We start from the raw sequence: 21,282 nt of genomic DNA, 5'->3' as shown, positions 1-21,282 counted from the left end.
AATTTCCATATTATGGCTTAAATGATATGAGAACTGTGTCCTCTTACACGTCTGCATCTGAGAACAAGCACCTGAGATGACTGCTACTTCATTTCTTACAAGAATCTGAACAAAAAACAAATAATAGTCTCCAAAAATCATCTGAACTATCTATTATAAAAGTGAAAAACTATTATTTAACCAGATGTAAATGTTTAGTGTTTCCTAGTCAAAGGATTGGCTTTCATAAATTCAGCTATCCAGTGAAGTGTTGGCACACTGAAAGATACAACCCAAGTAATTTAGACTAGATAACTAACTGTTTCATCGTTAAGTTAAATCACAACATTTATCTTTCATTTTTGGAGTATTTTAGAAATTATTACTATTCAAGCAGCACAAAAAGTTAAAGGCTTCTGAAATTACAAGTCCTGACTTGAGAAAGTCACATTCATTTATGAAAAAGAGACAGAATTTTTAAAGCAGTAACACAGCAAACTATCTTGAGAACTACTTTGTCAGTGAACTGGCAGCTGAACTCCAAGAGATGCCTGTGTATTTCAAATTCCGATGCAGTTCCCTGTTCTGGTCTGCTCTGGGAATGAAAAAATCTGCTGTGTATTAAAACTCAATTAAAACCTGGTATTTGTTCCTCAATTAAGCATGACATTGTGTATCTGTGTATTAAAATGGCACTGATAGCAAATTTCATTAAAAAAAATGTCAGCTCCCTTGCATTTCCTGTAAATGTATCTCAGATACCTGGTCTTGCATTGTAGTTGTAAAGCAGTTGTTCTCAGGAAACAAACAGGAGATTGGATCAGACAGGTAAGGATAATAAAAAGAGCAAACTAAAAAGCACAGAAAAGGATTTGGGATTGCAGAATACCCAGCCTAGTCACAGGTTTTCACCTATGATGAGCAGCAGCCGAAGCAAAAATTGTCAGTAGGCTGAAGATAGAAATAATTGGGCCAGTTCTATATGGTTTCAAAATGTCTGTTATTCTATAAAAACAACTCTATGTATGTGTGTGTGTGTGTGTATATATATATATATATATATATATATATATAAAAGTTAAAATATTTTCTTGTAACTGAGTCAAAGCTCAGCTGTATTGACATAATAGTCCTGTAAACTTCCGTCTAGAACTAAATAAAGGATGCCTAATTTATAGTGGAGTCTTGCACACATGAGTCACCAGCTGTCATGTCAGGCTTCCCTCAGATGAAAAGTTTTCCAACCCTGCATGTCTAGATGAGGCATTCAGCACATCTCGGGTCGACAAGGCATTTGAGATCATTCTTGCATTTAGCCTCAATTTTGCTGAGTTGGGCAAGATCATTTCAATGATAGAAGGAATGAATGATTTAGCAACCTGATTAAACCTTAGTGCAAGACTACGAGTTAAAAAATTTCTTCATCTTTGCTATTATCAGTAACAAGCATACAAGAATGAGAATTAGGGTTCTAGAGATGTGGATTTAGGATTTTTGCCCAGAACCTAGTAGCAATGAGTTAGGCTTGCTTACATAATACTTGTCATCAGAGAAGCATGCAGTTTGATAAACAATAAAAATATTCCCTGTAGAAAAGAAATTTGTTACTACCTCCTTACAAAGTTCTTAGAATATATTACTGTTGTTGCCAGATACCTATAGTCAAGCAGACGCTCCATGAGACGAGTAACTGACGTAACAAAAGAGATTCCAGTCTCCCGCCATGTTTCCTGCTCAATCTTCTCCAGCAAACTGTTTGGGAGATGGAAACAGCAGATGAGGCTTCCACGGAAATGGCACAGTGCATGCAGACAGCTGGGGACAACTTGGTTTCTCCCTTATAAAACAAATCCATAGAATTCCTGTCTTACCTGGGATAGGGCCCAAAGAGCTGAGTTCTACTCCAGGCAGCATGAAGCAAAGACAAGGAAATTACAGAATTTACACGAGAAGGAAAAATATCTTCACACTGCCATTTAAAATATTTGAAGAGCAGCAATGCTCATGGCAACAGCCGATTCTCACATTACTGACATTCCCATGTAGCTTAATGTAGCTTAAAAACTGCTAACAGCAGTCAGAAGTTGGAAGGGAGTCTAAACCTAGTGCAAATACCTCTTCTTTGCTCATCACTACATAAATTTTCACCTCTAATCAGCAACCAACCAACTAACCTTGAATCACAGTTTATTTAAACTGTAAATAAATAAAAATCTGTTCCTGCTCAGCAAACTAGACAATACAGCAAGCATCTCTCTGAGACAATTGTGAAGGTTGAGAGAAGGCTAGAGTGAGAACACTGAAAATCATACTTAAAAAGTGAAAAAAGAAAGCAAATTTACATGCTAGTTTCCAGAAACTGGATCGTCAGTCAAAGAACTTGCCACTTCTGTACTGGCAAGAGAAAAGAAATTCTGTTTGGTGTCATACATGTCCTCACAAGAGGCCAACTGTTCTGTACTGGAATGATTATCAGCTGAGGGAGCCAATTCTCATTTCAGCAGTATAGTTGAGACAGTAGAATTCAGGGTCAACTCTTTATTTCACACAGCATTTATTAACTTTGTGGAATTGTTTCTTCAAAGTTCACACTGTTCTCAGAAAAGTCAATAGCAAATATAAACTAAAAGGTTGCTGGACTTCCAGGCTGTATTTCTGGGCAATACATCCAGTCACTGTCATCTAAAAATAGGTAACAAGCTACAGTCTTTGAATTCTTAACATTTCAGGTATCAAATGTCATCAACTGGAGCAAAAGAAATACATGATATTCCTCTTGCCAGGTGAATTAAAAAAGAAAAAAAGATATTTTCCTTCCTTTGTCCCTGAAATAGACTTATATTATCTGTACATGTAATGTGTCAGACTTGCCAAGGCTAAATATACACAAATCCAAACTGAATACATTTACATGCTTCCTAAGGATAAGCATACAGAATGGGCAGGCCTATGTATCTGAAAATGAACAAATGTGCAATTTTAAATTCAGAAATACAGGTACTGATTCTAGCAAAACAAAGCTTTATGCCTCAAACTGCCAGCATGCTATCAGGGGCCACATAAAATTGTCTGGAATGCATGGCTAAAATTTTGCTGATGATCTCCATGGCTCACTGGAATATTTAAAGATTTTGGCTTAACTGCTCTGGATTCTCACAGTTCAAAATAACTCCTTCTGAAATAAACTAGGATCACTGGAAATGAAATCTGGCAACAGGTCAGTAATCAAAGATAACTAAGTGGAAAGTGAGATGTAAAGTTTATCCTTGTGATTTACTGGATTTTTGGTGTGAAAGGGAGTGGATATACAGTGTCATGATGGAGTCTGGAAGAAGCAACTTGCAACTGTTGAGCCAAGCAAAAGGTGGGCTTTAAAAATTGGAAGAAGGAAAAAGCTGAGGAAAATATCTTTTGCTCTGACAAGGCCTGACTTGCTAGATAGTACACTGTTTCTCAATCTTAAGGCCATGATTTCACGTACTGCTGTGTAAAAAGGCAGGCACTGGCTCCTCTAGCAAATCAATTTTTGATGTGAAGATGGTAACTACTTACCTGTGCAGCCTTATATTTGATTTCACAGAAAGAAGACAAAGAAGAATTTAGGTTTTTATATTCTTTTCAGAAATAGAGTGACATACTTCTATTTCACTGAGCCATGTCATGCAAACCTGCCAGAAAGCCCTTGACTGCTTTCTCTGAAGATCAGCACTGTTGCTGGGGCTGCACAGATCACTACTTTGACTCTTTCAATGACCCTGCCCAACACAGAGTGAGGAGAAACGCAGAGCTTACAGCAGGCTGAAGAGTTCCCTGTAGTTCTCATCACCTTTTCCTTCAGATACCAGGCTGTCCAGCTTATCGATCAGCTCAGCTTCCACCTGGATGAAGCAGCAATTGGTTACAAATTAGCTGTTCATGTAGAAGGACAAGAGTTCCAGACACTGGGAAGAATGTGCCAGGGATTTGTTTCTCTGTGGATCAGTTCAACAGACACACTTCTCTCCTTTTTCAGTGAAATAGGAGGACAGAATCTAAATTATCCTTTTGTTTATGAGTGTCTAAATGAACTTCCCAGGGCAGATAACACTGTTTCTTCACAGGAATTTCTGAAGTTTATTCTCTTTATCAAATAAATCACTAAGACACACTTTCAGTGAACCAGTATACCAGACAAACTGTATCCAGTTTCTGTAATAGAATATCCACACAGAGAAACTAATTTATGGTGTGATCGCCACTGAATAGCTGGGATGGTTCTGCTGGTAGGTAACTGATTTCCAATCATCCAGGCATCACTACATTGCAAGATTATTTATTCATTAAACCCAGTTTTGTCAAGCCTCTCTATGATTACATGACGCATTTTCTTTTCACGCTTACATAAAGGGCCACAACAGTATCATTATGTTTCTTTTCCCTTACAAAGGTTTTGAATATGTATTCATTTCCTCCCCCAGTCTAATACATCCTATTACCAAGTTTGATATCAGCTATTCCCATGAAATTGATTCAAGTGCAAAAATCAATGTATCTAACATTAAACAACATTATTTCATGTAGTCTTGCAAATCTTGTAGAAAACATACTTTCAGTACTAATGAAGACAGAGGTTCCTAAAGGTTGAAACTGTTTGTAGAAATATGGCTTGTTTTTATTTAAAGACAAACATAATTTGAGTTTGTCTATGGTTTTCAGCTGCCAAATTGCTGCAGAGGAAGTTAAGGTGAGAAGGAAAAGCAAATCACCCAGTGGCACACAAACGGAGTTGGTGCTCTTGTGGCTGATATCATTAAAGGGAAGCCTGATATAGTCCATGAATCAGACTGCATTGTTATCCAGTATTGCTGAAAAAATAACCTTGTTAAAACATGAGCTACTGACAAAAATAAAAAAAGTACTTGAAAATGAATTTCCAGGATTTTTATATTTTTTGACAACCAATTTAGTGTTCAAAAAGTAAAGAGAAGCTCAGAATTTTAAAAAAATCCCTACCCTCTCTTTGCTTGTGATCTACAATGACTTGACAAAAATCATAATGCATGTGTCCAGAATATATCTAGCATTATACAGGACAACAAATAACCTCCTGATTCCAGCAGCTAATGTTAATAAGGTTTAATACATCTTGTGCTGTTTAACTATTTTATTTCATTCTCACTAATAGAGGTGATTATTCTGTCTTTAATCTTAGATAGTTACAATATATGCTTCATAAAGCAGCGTGGAAATTTGCTCTACAGGTAATTAAATAAATATTCTTGGAGCTCTAGAATATATTAATGAGTGTAAAAATTAAATGAAGATTATGAAAAGTTCATCTTGATACAGTAAGTATAAACAGGTCCAGAAACTTGAAGATGACTGTAGGTACCAGTAACTGTAAGTGCCAGAGCTGGGACTGTTCTATTGTTATGCTAAAACAAGCAAAAAGAGGACCAAGATCAAATGCTACTGTAATAATAATAGTAAATAATAATAACAGTAATAATCAAAGGAGTTGAAGAAAAAGAAAAGCTGAAGCTCCTGGTAATACTTTTCCACACAGTCTTTAATAGGTCAGACTATGGAAAAGGTTTGCTATTCTCCTGGAATGATAGATTAGATCTGGCATTTTAATGAGTGTGTGGATAATAATCCCATGAATTATGATAATTTAAATAAAAGGATTTACTACTTCAGAGTGCTTATTTGCAAATATTTGCTGCTCCAATATTGCCCCAAAGACAATGAAGCACAGTCATCTCAGGGTCCAGTCCAAACCAATTCTTCATTATTAGTATTTTGCACTTCAGGAATCTGTTTTGCAGTGGAAAATTTAAGCAATTCCGTCCATGATTGGGCAACAAAATGATGAAGAATCCTCTCCCTGTTTATGCAATCAGAGCTCACAGCAGGTGGAAGCTACAGAACTGTTGCTGGGCAAAATCATTCCAGGAGAGTGCTACAATTTCTTTAAAAACAATACAAAGTCTGTTTCAAAGCATGGTATAATTAATTACGCAATACCACCTTCTAGCTGGAAATTGAAGACAGAGCACAGCAAACATCACTGTGTTCTCAAATACTGGCTATATCTTTACATCTCCATTTTTGGTTCTCAGTCTGACCCATTTAATGGTTGACTAATAATCTAAGTGAAACCAATGGGAGCAGTGAGAGCCCAGCACTTACAAAATTCTTTTCCTCATCTCCTATGTGATGAGTACATTGCTCCTCATCTCTGTGTTCATGGGAAATGTACCTTGCTGTAAAGTACACTCAAACTTGGGAGTCTTCTAATAGTTTTGTGAATTATGCTTCAAATTTATATTTTTATATTTTTACATGACAACATCTTCTTCACAATCAGAAATGCATCAGCAGACAAAACTCCTTGCTTCCAGCTGGACAATGCAGATAGACAGAGCAAGAAAAATAATACTGCAAATGTTTGGGAACTGACTTCACCTGTTTGAAGTTGCCATTCTTTCTCTGCTCCCAGTCCATCATGTCGTGGAAGATAGGGATCATGATATTCCGGACTTCAGGTTGTGGAACAAGTGTAACACCAAGAAAGGGGCCAATCATTCCCGGAATGAAGTGAATCTTATGCTCACCTGCACAACACAAAGTAACTGTAATTAAATAAAAGCCTTTGTTATCTGTCCCTGAGAAAATAGGGAACTCCCGCAGGAACAACATATACATATCTAGTAGTAAGCATGAGCATTCTAAAAGCAAACATGCTCTTTTCTTGAAAGGACTGGAAAAACTATTTGCTTTACACCATTCCTTACAAATTCTCTAAGAGCATTTTTAATTTCACTGTGAAAGCCTTCAGCAAAAATTGTCAGTGCATTTGACTTGCAAAGGAATTCAAACTGCCAAAAATAACCAAACTAAACCATACTAACTAGGGGGAAAAGAGGCCACAGATATTTCTAATTTGTGAACAAAAAGATTCTGAAGGGGCTGGTAAGAACAATAGAATTTAATAAATCATATTTAGATTTCAAAGAACTACAACAGAGCTCTTCATCCTCTGTGCTATGGAAGTCTCAATTTCCTAACTGACCTTGACTTAGGACCAAATTGCATTGCTTCTCAGCAACAGAAATCCAAGGCATTTTGCTAGCAGTCTCTTCTGTGGCATGCTTACTGTGCAGTCGCAGAGAATAAATCAGAACAGCCGTATTTGGAAAAAGATTCAGTGATTAATATCTGTATCTACATATCTAAAACAGGCTTCTCAACTTTCATTTGAATTTGTCTACCATCATTTTTTGGTTATTTGATCTCTGTTATTTTGGAGACCCTTCTTTTCTCCACACAGATGCTTAGAGACTGTGATCAAGTCTGTCTGCATCATCTTAGTTGTGCAAGACAGGTCAGGCTTATTCAGTATTTTATAATAAGGCATTTTCTTACTTCTGAAGTCACCTTTGACTGTTCTCTGAACTCTGTCCCATTTGTCTTTGGTTTAGGTTTTTTTCTTTTTTGAGCTGTAGAAAGCAGGACCAGGTGAACTATTCTGGAATGAACTGCACTTATAAAAAAACCATAGCACTAATATCATCCCCCTTCTCTTACTCAAGATTCTTACATATTTTGTCAAAGATTATGGTATCTTTTTTACTCATGGCATTTTACAGGTAGCTCCCCTTCACCTGATTATCAGCATGATATGTTTGCAGTCTTTGTTTTCTCAACTAGCACTCCTACCTATATTCCTACAAATAAAATGTTTATATTTGGCTTTCTGAATATATTGCTTACAGCCACATTATCAAGTTATCCAATCTGATTTGTACCATTCCCTTGCCCTCTTAATGATTTACCTGTTCTCAGAACCTTGCATTATTTGTGATCTCTATCAGCAAACATATTTTTTTTTCTTTTATAATACTATGTGCTTTCTTTGTCCTCAAACATTTCCATAGGTGTTCATTTTTGGTCCCTGATGGAGACAGGGTACTGGCCTAGCTGGACTTGCTCTGATACAGTAGTTACTTGGCTTTTCTGAATTACTTAAACCCAAGACTGCTGCAGCACACTTCTAAAAGCACAAGTTCTAGATGAAAAATCTCCATTTACCTTTTGAAACCTGTGGCGAGATACATTTTTCCCCACTTTGTAACATTCTTTATTTCTTAAGATATATAGAAAGAGGTCAAATGAACTGCAGAAGTTGAAATTTTATCACAAACATTGTTATTGCAGACAGGGCTTTTGTGGGTTTTAGTTTGGGTTTTCTGGTTTGTTTTTTAATTCCTTTTTCTCTTTAAAGTATTAATGTAGAGTTTGTTATGCATACTAGATACCTGAAGACACCAAAAAAGAAGCTTTACTGTATCCCCCTTCTGGGCATTATGATCAAACACACATAGCTATGGCCTAGTGGTGGACTTGGTAGTGTTAGGTTTACAGTTGGACTTGGTGATCTTAAGTGTCTTTGCCAGCCTAAATGATTCTATGATTCTATAATTCTGAATCATTACAACTTTGGCATTTGAATCCTCTAGGTAATTGCAAAGCTGGTTACAGCTGTGAAGATTTAAATTTCTACTTTACAGCCATGGATCAGACAAAAGTCAGAGAGTAACAGTGTATCTCCGTATGAACCTGGCTGCAACACAGTTAAAGGGATTGGAAAAAGCTGATTTAATATTTGCAAATACCCAAAAACTGTCACTGGTGTGTCTAAACAATCAAAACCTGCCACCATCAGATTTGAGAAGAAAGCATTCAAATTCATAGAATGTATTATCTCAAATAAAAAGGTAGGATGAGACAGTACAGAAGAGAGCTTTTGGTGGAAGAAGTGCTTCCTGGTTTTACAACTCTTAAGAGAAACTAAATATTGTACAATGCTACAAAAAGTTTTTTTTAAAAAAAATTCCAACAGAAAGCTGGGGCTACTTTGGCTTTGGCTGCTAGGACAGAGAAGGAAGGGACATACCCAGGTTCTGCCACATGCTGAAGAGCTCATATGCCATCATCACTCTCATATCACCATACCTGAAAGAGAGGAGACAGACAACTGCCTAATGGAACAAAAACTGACAAGGCAGTGACGTTAAAAAATAATATCAAATTCACATTGAAGTCAACATAAGAAAAACAACTCGACCACTTATTTATTTCCCAAGCATCTCCACATCCCCAAGTTGCACAATAAATCACAGGGACTTGTGGTAGAAAAAGAAGTCTCTTTTTTTGAGGTGGTAGAAAAGGCTGGAAACCCAGCAAAACATGTTCTTACTTATCCAGAATCTTCTTCCTCTTAGCTGGTGTGGCATTTTCTAGTTGGAGGCTTGGCTGGTTTATAAACAAAACTGCCAGGCTGAAATAAGAGTTCCACACCTGTGACAGAGGAAAGAAGTTTTATAACATTAAACTCCAAGGAGTAGGTTTTAAACATGTGTAGGAAGACATATATTCCTCTATATGTAGGATCAGACTACATATCTGTTACATCCTTTTTGTAATCAAGATGTAACTTAATTGGGATACTAAACTCTTATGGATACCAATGGATTATTTAAAACCTAGTAGAAACAAAAATTAAAAACCCCGAGAAAGTAAATGCCACTAGGCTTTCATCTTAGCACCAGAGTTCAAAAATGAATAAAACTTGGTGACTTCAGCCAGGTTTTAAATTGTTCTTTTTCTCTAGGCTAAACAGATTTTATCCCTCAGAAAAATGCAGGAAATATATCATGAATGATATAATATAATTCCTATAATTTAAGGCCTATAAGCTATAGCCCTATAAGCCTATAATAAGGTCTATAATTTAGTCTGTTTTCTCAAAGAAATGAGGCTTTTGCCATCATGGTGTGCATGCACGTGCTTAGGTACACGTCTGGCAGCTTTTCCTTAGTAACAGTGAATTTGTTGCCCATTTTAAACTCCATAGGGAAAACACTCTTTAAGATACTGTGTTTCTCTCCTGTGGGAGAGGAAGAGCATGAATGCTCCAACTTCAGGAAAAGCACTGCTTGAGTTTACATTTTATTAGGCATCAATCTGTAAGACAGCATGCTTCATTAGCTCCACTGCTTATGAAGATACTTGTCTCTTTTATGATAGGCTCAGTTTTCTTGATTTGATCTTACAATCTATCTGCTCTACTTCCCCTTAATTCCAGAGCACATTCAAATTCCTGCCTTTTATCAGTTAGCTCATCTTCCTCACAGATACTGAAATAAATGCTGCAAATATCATCAGCTAATGTAGAGAATAGCTCTTGTTTCTTTGTTAGCATTAGTTTAAAAAGATGTCATAACATTTTCTCAGTATCAATTCTTACTTTAAAATCAAAGTCCGTTTCCGTGAAATTCTTATGCAGGGCAGAAGACAGGTACTGAACTGTCGTAACTATGATGCTGCAAGCAAAAGAACAGAAAAGAAAACTCATTTGCACCTGGAGTATAACATTACAGTGGGTGGTGCTGATTTTACTATACAGAGACAAGCATTCTTCATGTAATCACTGCTAGATTCTCACAGAAGTCACCAATCTTTCTATGCTGTAATAAACAGTTTGTACCAAGTGATACAAGATTAAAGATTTTCATCATTATTATAATTTTTTTGAATTTACACGGGAGCATTTAAATTCCTGTCTCTTTTGTATGGCTGGGCCATATTGCCTTCAGTGAAACAAAAGGATACACCCATCTTTCTCCTATTTTAAGCAGAAAGCGGTTGTTTTGTTGTTCAAAGAAGAGCAGCTCAAAAAGTTTGAGCTGTCAGTCTTGGTTATACAATGGTTCTTTTTTTTGCCACACACTTAAACTCAACCTATTTGTGAGTATTTTGCCATTCTGCATTACCTGGTATTTGTTTGTAGGTGGCTGAATACACCTTAGTGAAAGGCAATCAAGGCATGTGATTAATAAATAACATGTATATAAGGCTACAGCAGTATCAAGGGAAACGGCACATCTCTGATTCACGTGAAAGCAATGCTTCCAGCAGCACTGCTAAATGGACATTCAGGCTAAAGGTTTATGGCAAAATTATGCTGAAGGGAACTAGGTGACCTACAGTATCTGAGGTAACTACTCTTTTCACGTGGATTTCTTACAGAACTTCATTTAATCTTTGCGCTTGAAATACTGAAATCCACTTCTTTCACTTTTCATTAGCACGGTGAACTCGCAGAGCATATAACTCAACTGAGCATCAGCCTTTAGGCAAATTTCCATTGTGTCTTCTTGTAATGGGAACCCCTCCAGTTGTCAGTTAGTAGTAATTCTATAGCTAGTTTATCTAAAGAAACAAGAAACTAGTAAATAATTCCAGCCACCCTGTGTTCATCACACTGCTACCGTTCCAAACAGCGTAGTACTTAACCCATCAGAAGCAAGAAAATTATATAAAATGAAGCATTTTTGAGTTTGGTAGATAACAATTAATTAAGAAATAACTCATTGCTGGGCCTGCTCCTCCTTTTCTAAGATAGTTAACTGAGTCCTCCTAGGTAGGTTAAGAAGTGATGTTTATAAGAAGAGACAGATATTTAATGTAGTAATTTACTGAGAAAGGGAGTTGAGAGGCCTCAATACCACACAGTGTGGGCTGCTGTCCCTTGCCATGCGTTATAGCTGCTGTGCCACTCTTACCCTCAATGCAGCTACTTCAGCTTTGGGTTTAAACCTTCAACTCTTGACACTTGTACATACTGATAGAGTTTAAGGAACAGAATGAATACAGAAGTCTCAGTTTGGTCCAGACTGTTAAAATAATTGCAGAATGAGGATGAGCACTCCGGAATTCCTGTCTTGATCACCACACCTCAGACTGATGAAACACACTGCATCACTGCCCAGCTGAGGAGAAAAAATTCTGATATAGAAAGTCAGCAGTTTATACCTGCTTCCCTACTTACTTGCTGGTGAGCAACCTCATCACCATCCAGTCTCGAGGAAAGACACTCATTTTCATCAGGTTCCGAAATACACAGAAAATCTTCAGGAGGAACTCCTATCACATAGGGGGAGAAAAAAAAAAAAAAGAAAAATATCATCAGCTGCTGTAGATTAATCTCTTTTCTTGATTGTAAGAAAGACAACGAAGTTAAATGTGCTCCATTTGAGCTTTGTGTTACTAGGCCATTCACCTGAAAACACAGAAACAACATATATTGGGATATGGTTCTGTTCATTTTGTCCACATCTAATATGTACTTCACAAGTTGCAGCTGTCTTTTAAATCTTAATTTCTACAGTGAGATTAAAAACTTCCTTACATGCATAATTGTAAATGACTTCTCAGTACTATCATCTAGAGTTCCAGTATCAATTTGCAGCTATTTTCAAATATACCGGGATCATAATAATTTATTTATGCATTCATTTAGTTAATGTATCTGTCCAAATTTCTTTGCACTTATGTCACAAATTTGACAGAAAACCACACACCCAAACCCAATGAAACTACACAGGCTTTTAAAAATAATAACAAAAAAAAAACATTTCTGGAAATATGCAGCAGAAAAGATCTCTTAAAACACATTTAGCTGACTACGTGCTTTCCAAAAAAAAAATCGCCAAACCTGAAGACATTTCTGTTTTTTGACTACCTGCACTTCTGTGTTTATAAAGAACAACAGTAAGGATGAAACATGCCAAGTTGTTGGCCTTGCAAACTATGATTTTATTGTTTGGTTTTTCTTCTACACAAAATCAGGATAGTACAGAAAGTGGCAGTGCAAGTTTTCTTCAAAACTGTCCTACCATTATGCCTTAATCTGGGGAGGGGGAGGAGTTTAATATTTTAATGTAACTGAGCTAAGAGTAAAGCATCAGAAGCTCCTTGACTTTTGACCTCGTTCTGGCCTAGCTGTAACAGTGGTAAGGAACATAATGCCTTTCCATCCAAGAAAAGGTATTGGAAATATTGTTACAGAAATATTTGAAGGAAAAAAAAAGTAATGTATTTTATTAGGTCAACTATAGTTGGAAAAAGCATCGGGTATAAAATCTGAAGCCTCTGTGATACTCCTGGAATTTATATTTAAAATTATCAGAGATACATGAGTGTTTGTCCTTATGGGTGTAAAGACAAATTTCAGCTCAAGGACAAACCTCTTCCCTGGTCTGACATTAGAAATATAGTTTAAACTGCTTTCAAAAATAACTAGTAAAAACTAATATTACTTAGTTTACCATATCATCTTCCTATGAGCAATTTGAAAGTTACCTGAAAGGTAGTAATCTCAGATTATCAACCTGAGATACACTGAACCCTGCAACCTAAAGGTAAGAATTATATCATCCCAAATTTATGTCCATGATTTATTCAGCCTTTCTATGCACACATGAACTATTCAGAACCTGAAAGCCTACTCAGAAAGGACTTCTTATGTTTCTCCATTTCATTTAAGGCAACATAAGTTCCTGCCATGCTACATTCCTCTTATTGTCCAGATTTTATTGAGTGCCATGCTAATCAAAAGCATGCTTTATTTATAAAATTATTCTGCCTTTTTAACAGATGGTTGTCAGAGATACTCCTTCCTATGGAAGTTGAGATAAAAAGCTAGTTTCTGATGTTTTGAGATGTCCTGTTTCAAAATGTCAGTGACAAAAAAAAGCCACCAGAGAGGTCTGTACCCCTCACCAACCCCTTCTGCTCATGAATAGCCATAATTTAAAATAATGTTCACAAATTTGGCAAGTATGCAGCAAGTGGAGTAATAAGTTTACTGCTTTCCCAAAAAAGATTTCACCGGCTAGAGACATTTGTATACCCAAAAAGGCTTGAAATTTCTCTTTTGGCATAAAATCAACACTCTTTGTAAGTTTAACATCTAGTGAAATGCTATAGAACAACTGACTTTACATTCCCGGGATTAAAAAAACCCCCTGTTCCTCTTGACTCTGTTCTATATGGTACAACAACAATATCATTTTAAGTCTAATAACATCTATCTTGGAACTTTATTTGCTCTTAGGAAAATCATTCAGTGTGCTGTCGTCTTAAGTAACACGACACCTGTTATTATAAAGATGAAAGGAAGGTCCATGACTAGAGTGCCAGTGAATGGGAACGATTAGCAGAGCAAGTAATGATGAAGGGATTTCCCTCTGCTCTCCCATTCTGAGCGAATCACCCTACAAAAACAATGTTCTGTTGTACCTTTAGTTCATCCTTGCTCTGAAAGTTGTCCAGTAAGTGCTGGAAATGAGTGTCTGACATCTGACGAAGCAAAGATAAAAGGCAGGAGACATATTCTCCCTGTTGACCAAATGAGAAACTATTTAAGTTCAGACAATCTGAAATTTCATAAATATAAAACTCAACCTGGGGTAAAGGTATAAAGGGAGGGGTCTGAAATGGCCCCAATGCCTATGAGAGGAAAGCTGACATGCACAGAGATTAAAAATACTGCATGTTAACAGTTCTTGAATTACTGTTAATACACAGGAATACACCTCCTCCACAGATGCCAGTTTTAAAGGTATTTTAACCAATGTTGTAGTCTAAACAAAAATAATTTAAAATAATTAATACAGACATTAATGAATTGTCCTCCAAGCATGCAGTTTTTGACAATCACCTTTTCCAGTTACTTAATATACTATGTGTCTCAAAGGTGTGACTGCAGCTCATGCAGACATACCAGCAATTATTTAAACTAATTGGCTCAGATACTCAAACCAGCACATCATGATGACAGCATGAGATCAGTATGGCCTACAAAAGGTGTCTAGAATCTTGTAAATATTTGGCTTATTAGTGTTCAACAAGATATATGCTGTCATAGCTACAGTATAGCAGTATTCCAGTAAGATATTCTGAATATAGTTTGGGTAAGCCTACATGAGCTACAATTACATTTCTGGCCTGCAAAGCAGATGCACCCTAACCAGTTACCACAGTATCCCAAAGTGTTTTCCAAAGATGAGCTCCCCATTTTACATATCTGAAAGCAAAGCACAGAGAAGTTAAGCAATGTGTCCAAGGTAACAAGGAAGGCAGTGCCAAGAACGTAAGCACTATGTCTTTTGACTGCCAGTCCCTTGCACAACACTTTTTTTTTCTCCTCTGACAATGAACAATTAATTTGGAAAATATACAAACTAGTTTCTAAGCAGTATCTAGTAAGATTCCACATATCACTGTGCTGTGAAATATAAATTCAGGAACAAATACTATGGGATTTTATACCTGAGACTCTCCATTCCTTTTTTTTTTTTTTTTTTCTCTCTAACTGGCTCAAGCATCTACCCAGAAGCTTTGACATAGGTTGTTCAAATAGACTCTATGGGGCTGAATTTCATTAAGAAAAAATGTGTGCTCTTCGGTGAGAGGTGGCATGTGATAAATAACAGTAAGACAAAAGGTAGGAATTAAAGAAAAATGAGATGTTACTGGACATCTGCGAGCTAGTGCCTTCTGTGTTTTATATCAAAGAACACATCTGAAAACCACTAAATGCCTTGTTCTTTATTAGGATTCTACCATTTGTTACTTTATCTGAGCTAACATGGAAAGATAGAACCTTTCCTCTTGTGTGAGAAGCGTACCTCAGTGTACATCTGCCCCCAACAATACCTCTGAGGTTTCAGCCATTTGATAAAAAAGCAAGTCTAAAAAAAGGGATGTTCTGAGCAACAGCTTAACATCATACATTGTGCAAAAGCTGCATTACAGACTCTGACAAGCTAAAATAGACTAAAATAGGCTCAAATAGAAAAGGGCAACAAATCCCAAAAAGAACAAAGCTGAACAGCAAAATTCTGTTCTTTTTCTTCTCTACCATTGCATGTCAATGAAAAGATTTCTTCCCCTAGGCTTATGGCTGTCGGTCTGGACAAAGTGGTGGCTTCTCCCTCTTCTCCCACCAAGCTCAACAGCTCACTTGACTTAGGATCTGTTAATTTCTTTTTCAAAAGTATGTTGCGTTTCATTTGCATGAAATACTTAGTGAAGCTGGACAGAAGCTCTCGAAGGGTGTTAAAGGGACTTGTCCAGTGAGCATTATGGTATTTCTCGGTCTTAGGAATCAGAGCCTGATACTCATAGAGCTCTTGGTCAGGCGCATTTAGGGGTGAAGCCCTAGGCAGTGACCCGGCTAGCATATGCCTCAAGTTCTAATTAATAACTCTCAATCACAGCTGCAAAGACAAACAAGAAAATAACCTGGAAATCCACAAAAGCTTCCTGAGCTCCACTGCTTCCTGCAGACCTCACTACTGCACAGAGGAAGGGATGGATTTGTGGCTTATCAAGGGAAAGAGACAAAGCTCTGGGCATTCATGCAGCAGAGATGATAATGAGGTGCCAGTGGTGGTGAGGGACTGAACCAAAGGTTAGAGAAGCAGGAAATAGAAACTGATTGTTAGTTACTAACAGTGATTTCTGCTGTGCACTGCGGGCAACGCTGCCCTCTTACCGCCTCCTGAGACTGCGATTTACTCATGATTGTAAGCAGAGTTTGTAAAAGCACATCCAGGAGGCTCTCCACCATCATCTCAACCTCCTCCACGACATCTCCCTCCTACAGTAAGTGATGAGCAAACACACAGTTAGAAACTGGAGAGAATGGAATTGGCAAAGACAGTTCTGCTGAGTCAGCCATACCATAGACTCATTTTGATAAGAGCGCTCCGTAAGAGAGGTTCAGGAGAGCACAGTCAAATTCCTCATTGGTACCAGATACTGTTGTTATGCCAATGTGTGTTACCTCATTAGTCTCTGATGGAAACGTTCAGGGTCACAGCAATAAAGGTAAATCTATAATCAGAGGTCTGCATACATTCTAGAACACAATGGCATCAAATCATGCTCAGGAACCTTTATTCCATGGCAGCATTATTTTAGCTTATTACTGTGATACCTTTCATCTCATTCCTTTGACACAAACCCGTAACTTGTAGAATTCTATTGTAGAATGGTATGAATTTTATTTAGCACCATGAGCTCACTCCTTTAGAGTCAGGTGGGGAAACTTCACCACCCTCTGTTTATGAGCATTGCTTTAAATGATCCAAGTTACCATTTGAGATCAGAGTATTATGATCAAAACTGGGTGTTTAAACTCAGCAGTGATTTCCATAAGTAAGTGTGATTTCACTGATTGGATAATTTTAGAGTATTCTCTTAACATGAATCACAATGTGCTAGTTATTGTCTCCTGAAGAACTGCAAGTCCTAGAGCTGTGTAGAGCTTTTAAACTCCACTGACATCTAAGTTCTGGGCTTGGATGAAGAAAATTAAACAGTGTCAAACCTGGTAAATGTGTATGCTTTTTTCCCCTCCTAACAGCAAGAACACTGTGTAATCAGAATGCTCTGAGTCACATGCACAAAAGCAGACCCTCAATTCAGATGTTCTCCTGCTGACAGAAAGTTAGCAGAATTTCATTTTTAAAAGGTTCTTTGAAAAACCTGCATTAAACTGTAAGAGTCCCTCAGTCTTCATTTTACTAAATCAGTGGTGCAATTAAAAAAAAAAATAAAAAAAAATCAAGCAGCAGATTACCAAAGAGCTAGTCTTTATTATGGAGAAGATACTACTGAGGATCCCAGAGCAGATAAGTAGCTCCTTCTGCTGTCGTAGGTGAAGGTGAATGTGGTGAAGAACTACAGGTAGCAGGATGCGCCGGGACTCTGAAAAAAAGAAAATCAGATTGCAGCTCTTCCAAAAAACCCACTAAAATTTCAACCATCTCAATCAGCAGCCTTTAGGTATCCAAATTAGCCTACTGATACAAGCACATTTGATTAATTGGTGCAACTTCTATTGTAGAGATTGTAGTACACTACACTTCTAAGAACTGTTATCTAATGAATGAACAGTGCATCTAGTTTCAAAAGTTCATAAATGACCACATTTATGTAGTTATATGTGTCTACACAATGTTCTCAGTAGTGATTCAACTTGGAAACAAGAGTTGTGCACTAATATTTTCTAATGCTGATTTCTTCGTGCAAACCCTCCTCACTTTGTGTTGCTTTCCAGCTCTATTGTCACAGCTAGGAGAGCTTCTCCAATAAATATATGCCTCTTGGAAACCTCCTACTTCTTCTCTTTCACCTGGCTTGCAAACCTGAATTTTACTAAAGAAGGGAGAGCAGGTAGCTGCTGCAGAAAACAGTAGCCAAAAGAGGGGAAAAAAATAGAGACGGGGGAAAAAGGTGGCAAGATGTCAGCAAACAGACTGAGAGGAGAGATGGAAGGAAAACAAGTCATCACTATATGGGAGGCAAGAAAAAGAAAAATGTTTCTTCCTTTAATTGCAAGACCTGAAGTGTAGGTGGGGTGGGCAGGGAGGCAAAAGATAAATTTAGAAACTAGATTCATCTTCCCAGGGGCAGACAGGACATGGGAGAGATTGTTGACCTGGGAGTATTGGGTCATGCTTCCATGGGAAGGAATAGGATAGGGGTCTGCCATTGTGTTGGGTGGAAAATGTGGTACCTATACAGTCATAGCTGCCTTGCAATGCTGAAGCTTTATTTCTGGTTTTTGTAACTTCAGTGAGATGTCATGGTGCTATGCAGCAGGGAAAAGCATCATTAGGTGCCAGTATCATTGTAAAGAACAAATGAAGGTTAATGGGAAGGACTAAAGCCCTGGACCCCTGGTGGGTCCAGTTACACCTGGCTTTCTTGAGAAGATAGAAAAGGAGGTTTTTGCCCATGAACTGTAATTAGATAAAATTCACTGCCTGTTTCACAGACACCTTTGGACTAATCTACTTATTCTCTATACTTTCATGTTTTTGGAGATGAATTTCAAATTTAAGAAGAAAATAAGTTTACAAACAATTACAATGGATGGCTTAAACATGATTCTGTGTTATTATTCTCACCTTGCACTGAGTAGAATAATCTGAGTGCACTAACTTGAGATCCTTACTTCAAGAGAAGGTAAGCCTAATGGTGTTTTTTATCTTCCACTATTACCTTCTTAACTTCTTTTATTGAGACCTTTATGTGTGAAAACTCACAACCTTCAAACTCTTCTTCATTCAATTAATTCTTAAAGAATTAACTAGTATGCTGAGCTAAAGAAATATTAAAGTTATATAAACGTATTTTAAAAGAATATGGTGGGTTTCTCATGTAACTTTATCTCCATTTCTCTTTCTCAAAGAATAAGCTTGCTGGGAAGGTTATCTTCCATGCAGGACAGCAACAGAAGAGTAACACTAAGTATCAAGTGAGAACTGGCAGTTTTAGTAATTGTCTTCATTTGTTAATGTATGTATTTTTATCTTTACCTTTAGTAACTACAATTTATCCATGATGGATTGTCCTGGTTCAGCTAGGATAGGGTTAAGTTTCTCCCAAGCAGGGGGAAGGGATCTCCAGCCGGGTTACCCATACCATGCTGAGGTCAGGTCCCACGCAGCAGCGCGGGAAGCACGTGCAGCAGGCTGGCTGTGTTCACTGTGGCATTGCTCTGTGTAGCTTTTGTCTTGGTCATTGTTATTACTGTTTACTGTTGTTATTATTGCTATTGTTGTTGTTCAGATTTTATTTATTACACTGTTATATTAAATTTCTCCTTATTTCAACCCCGGGGTTTGTGCCTCACTTCCAACCCTGACCAGCTGAGGGTGGGGGAGGGACAACGGCAACGTGGTCTCCGGTCCTGGCAGGGCCTAAACCACCCCATGGATTTATAAACATTTTCTACCACAGGGAAGCTTACAAAGTATGTGCAGTGAATCTATTAACAATGATGCCACTGAGATATAAATAACTACACCAAGATTATTGGCATTCAGCAATAAATTATTTGCAACAAAGCAACTGCAAGATACATGTAACATGTTCCTACTCTTAGTTGGCCGCAAGACTTAGGCTCAGATGCTGCCATCTTACCTGAGAAAGAGAACAGGCGGCTGTCAACAGTGCGTGCAATAGACTGTAGCTTAACAACGTCCATTGATTGCCCGATGTGTACTGTACTGGGCATGCTGCCCAGAGTGCCCCTCACGAACTCTGCTACTTCCTGCACAGTGAACATCTGCAACAGCTCATCAAAGATAGCAGGGAAGGAGTTCAGCAAGGCAGCCTGAAAAAAGTAAATGAAGAAACTGAAACTTTGGAATTCTGTAATGGCAGCTAAATGCAGTGAAATAGAAACAGTAAAACTAAATTAAGGGTCTGCAAAAAGCTACTAAATAGTGCACTATGGCTGGTGTTAATGTTTTGCAGTACCTAAAATTCATAGTGAACAAATTACACGTAGTACATAAAAATCAAGCACTGCTGCAATACTAAGTCTTATGGTAAGTTGAGCACATACATACTGTAGAGCTTCAAAAGGCTGTATTTTCGGACACAACTTATAAAACAGAAAAAACCTGAGGTACCAGAGAACAGAAAGTAGTCCATTTTTGTTGATTTATTTTTTACAATAAATATAAAACTTGCTTCTGATTAGAGTTCCATACTGAATTTTTGTACTGAGCAACTTACCTAAGACAGTTAAAACTCTACAGAAAATATTCTGAAGTAAAGATCATGTTGACAGACCCTTAACCATGGCAGCACTCTCACGTGACATTATAATATTTCTGCAGTGGGGTGGGGTGCGATTTCATGGGAAAGAGGCATTACATCATGCAAGTAAGTGTGCACGTGATTGTTGTAGTAATGGATATATCCAGTAAGCTGGAGCTATCCTTGAAGTGTTTCTTAAAGTGCAGAAACAGTATCAGCACAACAACAAAATCACTCTTCATCTCTTATTTCACATTTTTTCAATTAATTTCTTTGTAACAGTAGAAAATTCCACACATTGCCCTATCCTCAAGCTCCACTGACTTGGTGTCATACCTAACAACTGTCACACACCTCTAATGCTTTAAAATTCTTCTCTTTCTTCCTCTACATCCTACCAAGGTCCATACCGGTTTCCTCATTATAACTACTTAAATTCCTAGAGGGTTGCTGTCTTGAACTGCTGCCCAGCCTGGTTTTGATTCAACTGTCTGTCTTCCATCCAAGCCCCTGACCACACACACTTCCCTTCTTGCTGTTTCCACCTCCTGTGTCTGAATTCAGCTCTCCACACAAACCACACTGATTTCCTGCAGAAGTTCAGATTTACTAAACTTCGTTGCAGATCTCTGTTCAGTTTTGCCCTTCCAGAGTCTCACCACCTATCAGGATTTTCTTCTATTCAAGTCCTCCTTTTCCTCACAGATTTTTTTTGTTTTTATGTTGCACACACATTTCTGTATCTCTCCCATGGTGGCTTTATCACTTGGCATGCCTCTCCTAATCCCATATAATACACAACTTCCTTCCTTGCCAAATCTCTCCTCAAAGTATCTTTTCCTTCAAACAACA

The 21,282-nt window shown here is 37.6% G+C and overlaps 1 protein-coding gene across 1 annotated transcript in view; it reads right to left on the bottom strand.

The window, feature by feature from the left end:
* The window catches only part of DOCK3 (dedicator of cytokinesis 3), a 205,599-nt gene that overhangs the window by 36,322 nt on the left and 147,995 nt on the right, over positions 1 to 21,282 (bottom strand). The window contains exons 26-37 of the mRNA XM_026857605.1: positions 19,807 to 19,999; positions 17,456 to 17,583; positions 16,325 to 16,471; positions 14,107 to 14,205; positions 11,855 to 11,949; positions 10,271 to 10,346; positions 9,221 to 9,321; positions 8,918 to 8,976; positions 6,427 to 6,575; positions 3,772 to 3,857; positions 1,851 to 1,877; positions 1,636 to 1,731 (exon numbers count right to left, since the gene is read on the bottom strand). Of these exons, the coding sequence (XP_026713406.1) occupies positions 1,636 to 1,731; positions 1,851 to 1,877; positions 3,772 to 3,857; positions 6,427 to 6,575; positions 8,918 to 8,976; positions 9,221 to 9,321; positions 10,271 to 10,346; positions 11,855 to 11,949; positions 14,107 to 14,205; positions 16,325 to 16,471; positions 17,456 to 17,583; positions 19,807 to 19,999 (1,256 nt within the window). The remainder of the gene's footprint in view (positions 1 to 1,635; positions 1,732 to 1,850; positions 1,878 to 3,771; positions 3,858 to 6,426; positions 6,576 to 8,917; positions 8,977 to 9,220; positions 9,322 to 10,270; positions 10,347 to 11,854; positions 11,950 to 14,106; positions 14,206 to 16,324; positions 16,472 to 17,455; positions 17,584 to 19,806; positions 20,000 to 21,282) is intronic.

Source organism: Athene cunicularia (genome assembly GCF_003259725.1).
Source record: "Athene cunicularia isolate RWA chromosome 12 unlocalized genomic scaffold, athCun1 chr12_part1, whole genome shotgun sequence".
Classification (NCBI taxonomy): Eukaryota; Metazoa; Chordata; class Aves; order Strigiformes; family Strigidae; genus Athene; species Athene cunicularia.
Note: the sequence above shows the minus strand (reverse complement) of the source record. Positions and strands in the feature narration are given on the sequence as shown.